At 46.0% G+C, this 13,301-nt stretch overlaps 1 protein-coding gene across 1 annotated transcript in view; it reads right to left on the reverse strand.

The window, feature by feature from the left end:
- IGSF5 (immunoglobulin superfamily member 5) overlaps window positions 1–6,492 on the reverse strand; it is a 56,263-nt gene extending 49,771 nt beyond the window's left edge. Inside the window, exons 1-2 of the mRNA XM_032175229.1 lie at window positions 6,476–6,492; window positions 5,831–5,913 (exon numbers count right to left, since the gene is read on the reverse strand). Of these exons, the coding sequence (XP_032031120.1) occupies window positions 5,831–5,913; window positions 6,476–6,492 (100 nt within the window). The remainder of the gene's footprint in view (window positions 1–5,830; window positions 5,914–6,475) is intronic.
- Window positions 6,493–13,301: the final 6,809 nt, after the last annotated feature.

Genomic DNA, 13,301 nt, shown 5'->3' on the forward strand with positions numbered 1-13,301 from the left:
TACATATTAGGCACAGTGTACACTGCTCAGGTGACAGGTGCACTAAAGTCTCAGAAATCAACATTTAAGAACTTATTCATGTAACCAAAAACCACCGGTACCCCAAAAACTATTGAAATTTTTTAAAAGCAAAGAAAAAAAGAAGAAAGAAATAGCTGTAACAAAAACCACGCAAGGGGCTAAGGGGCTCCCTGGACACCTCCACGGCTCAATAAAAAGGTGCTGGCATTTCTCCTGCATTCGGAAGACTCCAGCTCTGAGCATCTTGCATTCAGGGTCTGCCTTCTCAGAACCTCCAGAGACTTTGGGACAATTCTACTTTCCCTAAGGCTCCTCATTAGAGGGTGGAAAAGGCATTTACAAGCTTCTCCAATGAATGGCAGACGTCATGAGCCAGTCCTTTCCAAAAGCCCAGACTTCCCCACGGCGCAATATCTCCATGTAACAAAACTGTATTTGTACCCTTGAAGCCTGTAAAAGTTTTTTTGAAAACTTTCTATTATTTGAATCCTGACCCCACCCCCCCAGCCCACCAAATTTCAGCCAAGTCTCAGCTTTCAACCCATCCCAAGAACAGTTCACTGTGAAAGCGACACTCACTGATTAGAAGCCATCCGGAAATTCTGAACTCTCGGAGAAGCCCACGCTTGTAGTTTTTAACTCTGTGGAAGTTGGAAAGTGAAGATCATGTGTGCAAATGTCCGGCACTTTCCTGGGAAACCCAGATAATGGCCTGTACGGGGCTTGAGGGGCCCTTTGGAGAAACTCACTTGACAAACACCTGTCACAGGGGAGCCACAAACTGGAGTTGTCTTACCCCAGATGACAGGTAAACCCTTTGGAGGGCTTCAGCAAGGGCGCTTCATTTCCTAAAGGCCTCTTCGTGGCTCTTGTTCTCTCTCCATACAAATGTAGGAACACACTCTTGTCTGACCTCTAGAGAGTCCTGATGCTGCCTCACCAGAACCAAAGTTCCTCACGAAATGGCCCTGTCACATCACAGGCTGTGTTATAAACGCAGATGTGGCCTCACACTCCAAGGAGGTATAAGCTCTTCAGAGTGCGTATTTCCTCATTAATCATCAGCAGGCTCCAAACAGCAGCCAAACACAGGAAGTCCAGGCCCCAGGCTGGGAATGCAGAGGCCCCAGGGCCAGTCTGTCCTCTCCACTCCGGCCTCCACTCCCTCTCCCTCCTCTTCCAAGTCCTTCGGAGTCAAGGCCCTGCTCAGCCCCCGCCCTGGTCCTCTTCCACCAGCTGGAGGCTGACAGATCCTTCCTGCCCAAAACGTGCTGCCTGGCTGACTGACCTTGCCTGACCTTGCCTCCAGCAAAGGCCCAGGGGCTGGTGGAACCGGCTCCTTCTCCCAGTCAGGCACCTTGACATCCACAAGAACAAATCCTCTTAAGAAAGAAAAAAGTCCCGAGGGTGCATCCTCTGGATGAGACAGCCATTAGGAGTAAGGTGGTTTCCTTGGCATTTGCTTGAGGACTGGTGGATAGGGCAGAGCTCCAACCCCCCACCCCCCAGTGCTAGGAGATGAACACAGGAACGTGGCTTTGCAGAGCACTGTGACAGTTCTGGAAGACTGTGTCCCAAGAACCTGATGTTCAGCACCATACTGAACTTTCTGCTTTTTTTTTTTTTTTTTTTTTTTTGGAGACAGCGTCTTGCTCTGTTACCCAGGCTGGAGTGCAGTGGCACGATCATAGCTCACTGCAAACTTGAACTCCTAGGCTCAAGCAATCCTCCAGCCTCAGCCTTCCAAAGTGAGCCACCACACCCAGTGAAAGGTCTGCTTTTTGAATGGTCCTTTTTGATAATCTTGTCAGAGAACTCAGAATCAAGGATTTCTGCATGTAATAGGCACCAGTGGAAGATATAGCTAACATATTTAAAGACCAAGAAGCAAGTAAATGGGGCCAGGGGAGGCGGAGAATGCTGTTCCTTCCAGTTGAAGATGTGAAAGGAAAATAAATCACGGGACCCCAAAATCACTAAGCCAAAGGGAGAAAGTCAAGCTGGGAACTGTGTCAGGCAGAACTGCCTCCCGTTTTATTCGTAAATAAGATAGCTATAAGGATGAAAAAGCTGCATACCTCCCTCACAATTTGCCCACGAGAAAAATTCCCTTGTGGGCCTCGAGATCTTTACCTTAAAAACAGTTCCGTTGAATTTCACCCTAGCAATGTAAATTGTAGCTGATTTTCACAGGTGGCGGAGCAAAGGCCAGAACTCAAAGTCATCTCTCTGCTCACCTGAGACAAATGTATATCTGATTGCTTTCTCTGCCCTATTGCTTACGTAAAAATACACATTCATTGAGTCAGACTAAGGCATAACTGCCTATTCCTCTACCCCTCTCTCACATGTAAATTGTGTATTCAATGAGAGGCTGATCACCCTTGTGTCTCTTGTCTACCTACTACTTGGAAGTCCCCACTTGGAATTGTCTCACCTTTCCAGACCGAGCCAACATACACATTGCACTTATCAACTGATGTCTCATGCCTCCACAAAGTGTATAAAACCAAGCTGTGCCCTGACCACTTCAGGCACATGTCGTCAGGACCTCCTGAGGCTGTGTCATAGGTGCGTCCTTACCCCTGGCAAAATAAGCTTTCTAAATTGATTGAGACCCGCCGGGCACAGTGGCTCATGCCCGTAATCTCAGCACTTTGGGAGGCCAAGGAGGGCAGATCACCTGAGGTCAGGAGTTTGAGACCAGCCTGGCCAACATGGCAAAACTCCGTCTCTACTAAAAATACAATAATTAGCCAGACATGGTGATGTGGACCTGTAATTCCAGCTACTCGGGAGGCTGAGGCAAGAGAATCACTTGAGCCCAGGAGGCGGAGGGTGCAGTGCATGGAGATCGCGCCACTGCACTCCAGCCTGGGTGACAGAGCGACATTCTGTCTCAAAAAAAAAAAAAAAAATCTATTTGTCTTTCCAAAAGAAACCTATTTGTTCTTTCTATAGGAAGCCTTTCTCCCCCTTCTCCTCTCCTACAACATTAGATGTATAAGCCTTTTAACTCTTTAACTATTAATGAGCCAGCTACTTCCTTTGTTGGCTCCCATATGCATAAGGCATAAACATTTTTTTCTCCCATTAATTTGTCTTTTATAGTTTCTTCCACAGGCGCCTGGTGCTGAACCTAAGAAGATAGCAGAAAAGTTAATTTTTTGTGTGTGTTATACAATAACTAGACATTTGTCTCATTTGTATCCTTTTTGTCATCCAATGCAACTTTCTCAGGATGACTTCAGCTGCACGTCACAATTCAGTGAGTGCCGAGGCTTACTTCTAACCCCGCTGGCTGTTTTCCTTTCTTCTGGTGGAACTTCAGTTGACCACTCCATTAAAATAAAAAAATTATAGTGTGAAAATCATTCTTTTTCACAACTAGCACATTATTTTCCAGCTTCTATAAATGGAATTGTGTTCCCCCGAAATGGCTATGTTGAAGCCCTCACTCCCAGTGTCATGGTATTTACAGATGAAGCCTTTGAAAGGTCATAAGTTCCTCAAAACGGACACCTCGTGATGGGACTCACGTCCCTATAAGATCTCATTCTCTCGAGAGGCCGAGGCGGGCAGATCATGAGGTCAGGAGTTCCAGACCAGCCTGGCCAATATGGTGAAACCCTGTCTCTACTAATAACACAAAAATTAGCCGGACATGATGGCACACGCCTGTAGTCCCAGCTACTCCAGTGGCTGAGGCAGGAGAATTGTTTGAACCCAGGAGGTGGAGGTTGTAGTGAGCTGAGATTGCGCCACTGCACTCCAGCCTGGGCAACAGAGTGAGACTCCGTCTCAAAAAAAAAAAAAGGGATCTTGTTTTCTCTTCACTTGCACACTCCAAGGAAAAGTCATGTGAAGACACAGCAAAAAGGAAGCCACCTGCAAGCCAGGAAGAGAGCCCTCACCAAGACATCGACTCTGCTGGCACCTTAACCTTGGACTTCTGGCTTCTGGAACTGGGAGAAATGAAAGTCTGCTATTTAACCCACCCTGTTTGCAGTACTTTGCTATAGCAGTCAAAACTGACAGATAGCAGCGCTTCTTCCTCCACAGAAAATGGCCATATCTGAAAATCTGGTATAATCATCAATTCTAAATTATGAACATTTAATCCTTCAGTGCTTCAGTGTTAAAAGCCATTTTTAATAGGAATCAGTTTTTTTGCCAGAGTTTTTCATGTGCATTCTGTGTTTCTCTGGCTACTCCTCACTTAAACCATTTTCTTTCTGGAGTTGCCTTGTCCTTGGACACTAGCACTTAGCTGAAAATATCACGCATTTAGGAGTTGTCACCCCAGCTCAACTGAATCAGAAGAAAAATGCAATAGGAAGCCCGCTTGAAAAATGAACTGGGAGCACAAATTATGTTAACGACCTAGACTTCCCATCTATTCCCGTTAATTTAAAATAATACAACCACTCATTTGATTTGCTCAAAGAACTCTAGAATTTTAGGTGAACAAAATTTTAGGTGGTCTCTTGCCTGGTTCTGTGGTTTTCCTGGTGTAAAAAATGAATTTTCACCATCCTTATTAACTTAGAGGTAACTCCCGTCATTCTTAAGTAATTAATTCATTAAACAGTTCTGCTAAGTCAGTGTTGGCAGAAGAGCTTCTTCTTTGACATTACAGTTAAGTCCACTTCCAGGTTCCTGGCACCTGGCACCCCCAGGTCATGTGGCCAGGTGATATGGTTTGGCTGTGTCCCCACCCAAATCTCATCTTGAATTGTCCTCCCATAATTCCCACCTGTTGTGGGAGGGACCCAGTGGGAGATAACTGAATCATGGGGGCGGTTTCCCCATTCTGTTCTCTGGTAGTGAATAAGTCTCATGAGTTCTGATGGTTTTATAAGGGGAAATCCCTCTTGCTTGGCTCTCTGATTCTCTCTTGCTGCTGCCATGTAAGAAGTGCCTTTCACCTTCTGCCATGATTGTGAGGCCTCCCCAGCCACATGGAGCTGTGAGTCCATTAAAACTCTTTCTTCCCGCTCTCAGGTATGACTTCAGCAGTGTGAAACCAGACTAATTCACCAGGTTAGTTGTGTTATCCACTAATTTCATGCAGTGGCTATTCAGAGAGCGCTTAACACTTAGCCTAGGCAGGAGAGAGCAACTAGCCAAGCCAAGTGCCTGCCCTTGCGCTGACCTTCCTTAGGGCATGCTGGGGTCAGCCCTAGACCCTCACCAGCAGCCTGAACTTCTCCAAGGTGCTTTTGCCAGGCAAGGCCTGAGGAATGTTTTACTCACTTGAAGGGTGAATAGAGGCATGTTAGAAATTGCAATAGTAGAAAATAAAAACAATGATAGTTAATAATAATAACAATGGCAAACTGAGAGCCCTGACAGTGTGCTGAGCCCCCATTCCAAAAGTGTCTTGTTATTCACAGCAAGCAAGCTTCACGAGTCCCGTGAGCTGATTAACTGTGTTCCATCAGCAAGCAAACAGAACCCAGAGCATGTTGGGAGACCACCTTCTTCAGAAGATCATTCTGAATTAATGAATTATTGGGTTTTAGTAAGAATAATTATTCCTCAGTTATTGATTCAAAAAAACAAACCTCTATGCTGAAAGGGATCAGAATATGCCACCCCAAAATATGCCATTTTGGCATAAGAATTATTTTGAGCTGAAGATAATTGAGAAAAAGTAGAGATAGAAAAAGAGGGACAGGGGCAACCCCCTTTAGGACCCCTCCCTCTGTATGGGAGCTCTGTTTTCACTCTATTTCACTCTATTAAATCTAACAACTGCACTCTTCTGGTCTGTGTTTGTTACAGCTCGAGCTGAGCTTTCACTCACCGTCCACCATTGCTGTTTGCCACCATCGCAGACCCGCCACTGACTTCCATCCCTCCAGATCCGGCAGGGTGTCTGCTGTGCTCCTGATCCAGTGAGGCGCCCATTGCCACTCCCAATCAGGCTAAAGGCTTGCCATTGTTCCTGCATGGCTAAAAGCCCGGGTCATCCTAATCGAGCTGAACACTAGTCACTGGGTTCCACAGTTCTCTTCCATGACCCACAGCTTCTAATAGAGCTATAACACTCACCGCATGGCCCAAGATTCCATTCCTTGGAATTCGTGAGGCCAAGAACCCCAGGTCAGAGAACATGAGGCTTGCCGCCATCTTGGAAGTAGCCTGCCACCATCTTGGGAGCTCTGGGAGCAAGGACCGCCCCCCCGTAACATTTTGGCGACCACGAAGGGACATCCAAAGTGGTGAATAATATTGGACCACTTTCGCTTGCTATACTGTCCTATCCTTCCTTAGAATTGGAGGAAAATACTGGGCGCCTGTCGGCCAGTTAAAAACAATTAGCGTGGCTACCGGACTTGAGACTCAGGTGTGAGGCTATCTGGCATCACGAGCTCCTGGCAGTAGCCAATTGAGATCATGGCTCAGCCAGAAGTCTCTACTTAACAGTCGCCCATGTGTGCGCCCTTACCTTTGCTTCTGACCCATACCTCCTGGGTCCCGACCACGACTTTCTTGAAAGTGTAGCCCCAAAATTCTCCTTACCTCTGAATCTACTTCCTCTGATCCTTGCCTCCTGGGCACTAATGGTTCAGACTTTCATTTCCTCTAGCAAGTTGTATCTCCAAAGGGATCTAAGGAAGCTCCACGCTGCGTCCTTAGGCACCTAGCTATAACCCAGGGAGTTTTATCCCTGGTGTCCCTCCCGATTTAGGTATACAGCTCTCGACATAAGCAGTTATACGGGACCCGTTCCCCACCACCCTTGCCAGGGCCCCAAGTTTGTAATGGCTAAGAGAGAGAGTTGGAGAGAGAGAGAGAGAGATGGAGAGAGAGACAGACAGGTTCTTGGCCTCATGGATTCCAAGGAAGTCAGAGTAAAAGAAAGAAAAAAATAGTAAAAAAAAAAAAAGTGTGCCCTATTCCTTTAAAAGCCAGGGTAAATTTAAAACCTATAATTGATAATTGAAGGTCTTCTCCGTGAACCTATAACACTCCAATGCCACTTTGTTGTCAGTGTAAATAAGGGCGTAGCCCGAAAACACGGAGGCCACTGACAACCCATAGCCTTCCTATCTAAAATCCTTAACCCAGTAACCTGCAGATGAGCCAAGTGCATTCAGTCGGTGGTGGCAACTGCTTTGCTAAAAGTAGAAAAGTAACTCTTAGAGGAAACCTCATTGTGAGCACACCTCACCAGAATTAGTCTAAGTCAAAAAAGCAAAAAGGTAGCTTACTAACTCAAAAATCTTCAAGTATGGGGCCATTATGTTAGAAAAAGGTAATGTAACTCCAACCACTGATAATTCCCTTAACCCGGCAGATTTTCTAACCGGGGATTTAAATCTTAATTACCATACAAAGGTCCGACCAGACCTAGGAGGGACTCCCTTCAGGACACGAGGATAGATGGTTCCTCCCAGGTGATTGAGGAAACAAACACAGTGGGTATTCAGTAATTGATACGGAGACTCTTGTGGAAGCCGAGTTAGAAAAATTGCCTAATAATTGGTCTCCTCAAACGTGCGAGCTGTTTGCACTCAGCCAAGCCTTAAAGTACTTACAGAATCAAAAGACTATCTCAATACTGCCTCAAACGGTTCGCTACACCCTCTCTGAAATGAATTTGCATAAGAACTGTTGTTTATGGGAATGCATCTTGATGGGGCAGCTGGGTTGTTAGGAAATACTCAGGAACCCAGCCCAGCTCAAGGACCCACCCCTGAGCGCAAAGGCAATGTTGGCATGTTGGTAAAGGACCACTAAAATCCAGCAGCGCGGACCCCTTTCTTTGTGGTCAAGAAAGGCAGGAAAACAGGTGCAGGACTGCTACATCGGTGAGCGTAACTAATCCGATAAGCAGAGGTCCATGGATGGTTACGCACCCTGGAAAGGAATAAGCATTAGGACCATAGAGGACGCTCTAGGACTAATGCTCATTGGAAAATGACTAGGGGTGCTGGCATCCCTATGTTCCTTTTTCAGATGGGAAACATTCCCCCCCAAGGTGAAAACGCCCCTAAGATGTATTCTGGAGAATTAGGACCAATTTGACCCTCAGATGCTAAGAAAGAAACGACTTATATTCTTCTTCAGTACCGCCTGGCTGTGATATCCTCTTCAAGGGGGAGAAAGCTGGCCTCCTGAGGGAAGTATAAATTATAACACCATCTTACAGCTAGACCTCTTTTGTAGAAAAGAATGCAAATGAAGTACCATATGTACAAACTTTCTTTTCATTAAGAGACAACTCACAATTATGTAAAAAGTGTGATTTATGCCCTACAGGAAACCCTTAGAATCTACCTCCCTACCCCAGCATCCCCCTGACTCCTTCCCCAACTAATAAGGATCCCCCTTCAGCCCAAACGGTCCAAAAGGAGATAGACAAAGGGGTAAACAATGAACCAAAGAGTGCCGATATTCCCCAATTATGCCCCCTCCAAGCAGTGGGAGGAGGAGAATTCAGCCCAGCCAGAGTGCATGTAACTTTTTCTCTCTCAGACTTCAAGCAAATTAAAATAGACCTAGGTAAACTCTCAGATAACTCTGATGGCTATATTGATGTTTTACAAGGGTTAGGACAATCCTTTGATCTGACATGGAGAGATATAATGTTACTGCTAAATCAGACACTAACCCCAAATGAAAAAAGTGCCACCATAACTGCAGCCTGAGAGTTTGGTGATCTCTGGTATCTCAGTCAGGTCAATGAGAGGATGACAACAGAAGAAAGAGAATGATTCCCCACAGGCCAGCAGGTAGTTCCCAGTGTAGACCCTCACTGGGACACAGAATCAGAACATGGAGATTGGTGCCACAGACATTTGCTAACTTGTGTGCTAGAAGGACTAAGGAAAACTAGGAAGAAGCCTATGAATTATTCAATGATGTCCACTATAACACAAGGAAAGGAAGAAAATCCTACTGCCTTTCTGGAGAGACTAAGGGAGGCACTGAGGAAGCAAACCTCCCTGTCACCTGACTCTATTGAAGGCCAACTAATCTTAAAGGATAAGTTTATCACTCAGTCAGCTGAAGACATTAAGAAAAAACTTCAAAAGTCTGCCTTAGGCCTGGAGCAAAACTTAGAAACCCTATTGAACTTGGCAACCTCAGTTTTTCATAATAGAGATTAGGAGGAACAGGCAGTACAGGACAAACAAGATTAAAAAAAGGCCACTGCTTTAGTCATGGCCCTCAGGCAAGCGGACTTTGGAGGCTCTGGAACAGGGAAAAGCTGGGCAAATCGAATGCCTAATAGGGCTTGCTTCCAGTGCGGCCTACAAGGACACTTTAAAAAAGGTTGTCCAAATAGAAGTAAGCCGCCCTCTTGTCCATGCCCCTTATGTCAAGGGAATCACTGGAAGGCCCACTGCCCCAGGGGATGAAGGTCCTCTGAGTCAGAAGCCACTAACCAGATGATCCAGCAGCAGGGCTGAGGGTGCCCAGGGCAAGTGCCAGCCCATGACATTCACCCTCACAGAGCCCCACGTATGCTTGACCATTGAGGGCCAGGAGGTTAACTGTCTCCTGGACACTGGTGCAGCCTTGTCAGTCTTACTCTTCTGTCCCAGACAACTATCCTCCAGATCTGTCACTATCCGAGGGGTCCTAGGACAGCCAGTCACTAGATACTTCTCCCAGCCACTAAGTTGTGACTGGGGAGCTTTACTCTTTTCACATGCTTTTCTAATTATGCCTGAAAGCCCCACTCCCTTGTTAGAGAGAGACATTCTAGCAAAAGCAGGGGCCATAATACACCTGAACATAGGAGAAGAACACCCATTTGTTTTCCCCTGCTTGAGGAAGGAATTAATCCTGAAGTCTGGGCAACAGAAGGACAACATGGATGAGCAAAGAATGCCCGTCCTGTCCAAGTTAAACTAAAGGATTCCGCCTCCTATCCCTACCAAAGGCAGTACCCCCTCAGACCCGAGGTCCAACAAAGACTCCAGAAGTTTGTTATGGACCTAAAAGCCCAAGGCCTAGTAAAACCATGCAGTAGCCCCTGCAAGACTCCAATTTTAGGAGTACAGAATCCCAACAGACAGTGGAGGTTAGCGCAAGATCTCAGGATTATCAATGAGGCTGTTGTCCCTCTATACCCAGCTGTACCTAGCCCTTGTACTCTGCTTTCCCAAATACCAGAGGAAGCAGAGTGGTTTACAGTCCTGGACCTTAAGGATGCCTTTTTCTGCATCCCTGTACATCCTGACTCTCAATTCTTGTTTGCCTTTGAAGATCCTTCGAACCCAACATCTCAATTCACCTGGACTGTTTTACCCCAAGGGTTCAGGGATAGTCCCCATCTATTTGGCCAGGCATTAGCCCAAGACTTGAGCCAGTTCTCATACCTAGACACTCTTGTCCTTCGGTACGTGGATGATTTACTTTTAGCTGCCCATTCAGAAACCTTGTGTCATCAAGCCACCCAAGCGCTCTTAAATTTCCTCGCTACCTGTGGCTACAAGGTTTCCAAACCAAAGGCTCAGCTCTGCTCACAGCAGGTTAGATACTTAGGGCTAAAATTATCCAAAGGCACCAGGGCCTTCAGTGAGGAACGTATCCAGCCTATACTGTCTTATCCTCATCCCAAAACCCTAAAGCAACTAAGAGGGTTCCTTGGCATAACAGGTTTCTGCTGAGTATGGATTCCCAGGTACGGCGAAATAGCCAGACCATTATATACGCTAATTAAGGAAACTCAGAAAGCCAATACCCATTTAGTAAGATGGACACCTGAAGCAGAAGCAGCTTTCCAGGCCCTAAAGAAGCCCCTAACCCAAGCCCCAGTGTTAAGCTTGCTAATGGGGCAAGACTTTTCTTTATATGTCACAAAAAAAAAAAAAAACCAGGAATAGCTCTTAGAGTCCTTACACAGGTCCAAGGAGTTTGCAACCCGTGGCATACCTGAGTAAGGAAATTGACGTAGTGGCAAAGGGTTGGCCTCATTGTTTACGGGTAGTGGTGGCAGTAGCAGTCTTAGTATCTGAAGCAGTTAAAATAGTGCAGGGAAGAGATCTTACTGTGCGGACATCTCATGATGTGAGTGGCATACTCACTGCTAAAGGAGACTTTTGGCTGTCAGACAACCATTTACTTAAATATCAGGCTCTATTACTTGAAGGGCCAGTGCTGCGACTGTGCACTTGTGCAACTCTTAGCCACATTTCTTCCACACAATGAAGAAAAGATAGACCGTAACCGTCAACAAGTAATTGCTCAAACCTACGCCGCTCGAGGGGACCTTTTAGAGGTTCCCTTGACTGATCCCAACCTCAACTTGTATACTGATGGAAGTTCCTTTGTAGAAAAAGGACTTCAAAAAGCAGGGTATGCAGTAGTCAGTGATAATGGAATACTTGAAAGTAATCCCCTCACTCCAGGAACTAGTGCTCAGCTGGCAAAACTCACTTGGGCACTAGAATTAGGAGAAGGAAAACGGGTAAATAGATATACAGACTCTAAGTATGCTTACCTAGTCCTCCATGCCCATGCAGTAATATGGAGAGAAAGGGAATTCCTAACTTCCGAAGGAATATCTATCAAACATCAGGAAGCCATTAGGGAATTATTATTGGCTGTACAGAAACCTAAAGAGGTGGCAGTCTTACACTGCCAGGGTCATCAGAAAGGAAAGGAAAGGGAAATAGGAACCGCCAAGCAGATATTGAAGCCAAAACAGTGGCAGGGCAGGACCCTCCATTAGAAATGCTTATAAAAGGGCCCCTAGTATGGGGTAATCCCCTCCGGGCAACCAAGCCCCAGTACTCAGAAGAAGAAATAGAATGGGGAACCTCACAAGGACATAGTTTTCTCCCCTCAGGATGGCAAGCCACCGAAGAAGGAAAAATACTTTTGCCTGCAGCTAACCAATGGAAATTACTTAAAACCCTTCATCAAAACTTTCACTTAGGAATTGACAGCACCCATCAGATGGCCAAATTGTTATTTACTGGACCAGGCATTTTCAAAACTCTCAAGCCGATAGTTGGGACCTGTAAAGTGTGCCAAAGAAGAAATCCCCTGCACTGCAGGCCATACATTTCAATCCCTGTATCTTTAACCTCCTTGTTAAGTTTGTCTCTTCCAGAATTGAAGCTGTAAAATTACAAATCGTTCTTCAAATGGAACCCCAGATGCAGTCCATGACTAAGATCTACCGCGGACCAGAAGCAGTTACAGCAGTCGTCAGCCAACCTCCCCAACAGCACTTGGGTTTTCCTGTTGAGAGAGGGGACTGAGAGACAGGACTAGCTGGATTTCCTAGGCTGACTAAGAATCCCTAAGCCTAGCTGGGAAGGTGGCCACTTCTACCTTTAAGCAAGGGGCTTGCAACTTAGCTCATACCCAACCAATCAGATAGTAAGGAGAGCTCACTAAAATGCTAATTAGGCAAAAACAGGAGGTAAAGAAATAACCAATCATCTGTTGCCTGAGAGAACAGCGGGAGAGACAATGATTGGGATATAAACCCAGGCATTCGAGCCAGCAATGGCAACCCCCTTTGGGTCCCCTCCCTTTGTATGGGAGCTCTATTTTCACTCTATTAAATCTTGCAACTGCAAAAAAAAAAAAAAAAGCAGAAGAAAAAAGAAAAAGAGGGTAGGACTCGATGGCTCATGACTGTAATCCCAGCACTTTGGAAGGCCGAAGTGGGCTGATCACTTGAGGTCAGGAGTTCAAGATCAGCCTGACCAATATGGCAAAACCCCATCTCTACCAAAAATACAAAAATTAGCCAGGCGTGGTGGCAGTCTCCACCAAAAATACAAAAATCAGCTGGGCATGGTGGCGGGCTCCTGTAATCCCAGCTACTCAGGAGGCTGAGGCAGGAGAATTGCTTGAACCAGGAGGTGGAGGTTGCAGTGAGCCAACATTGCACCATTGCACTCCAGCCTAGGTGACAAGAGTGAGACTCCATCTCAAAAAAAAAAAAAAAAAAAAAAAAAAACTTCTGCCCTCCTCCTATCTGCCAGAGAGGAGGGCATAAATTTCCCTTGTTAAGATGTACCCTCATCCCCCCATGAGAGAGATAACAACAACCTCTATTACCAGAGAAGGAGACAGCACCGAGATGAGTCTGCACGGATTAAACCTTGCTAAATGACCCAATCTTTCACAACTTTCACCTGTGTGTTTACTGGCCCACAGTGACCACCCCTAGAAGCCCAAACCCCTTTTCCTTTGTCACCTCTCCACAATGTATTGCCCTTTGCTAAAATGGTATCTAAGCTCCCAAATCTAACCACTTGTTTGGGTCTCCACTTTCTTTGAAGGCCTCCATGCACATA

This window comes from Hylobates moloch, unplaced genomic scaffold (genome assembly GCF_009828535.3).
Source record: "Hylobates moloch isolate HMO894 unplaced genomic scaffold, HMol_V3 SCAFFOLD_14, whole genome shotgun sequence".
Classification (NCBI taxonomy): Eukaryota; Metazoa; Chordata; class Mammalia; order Primates; family Hylobatidae; genus Hylobates; species Hylobates moloch.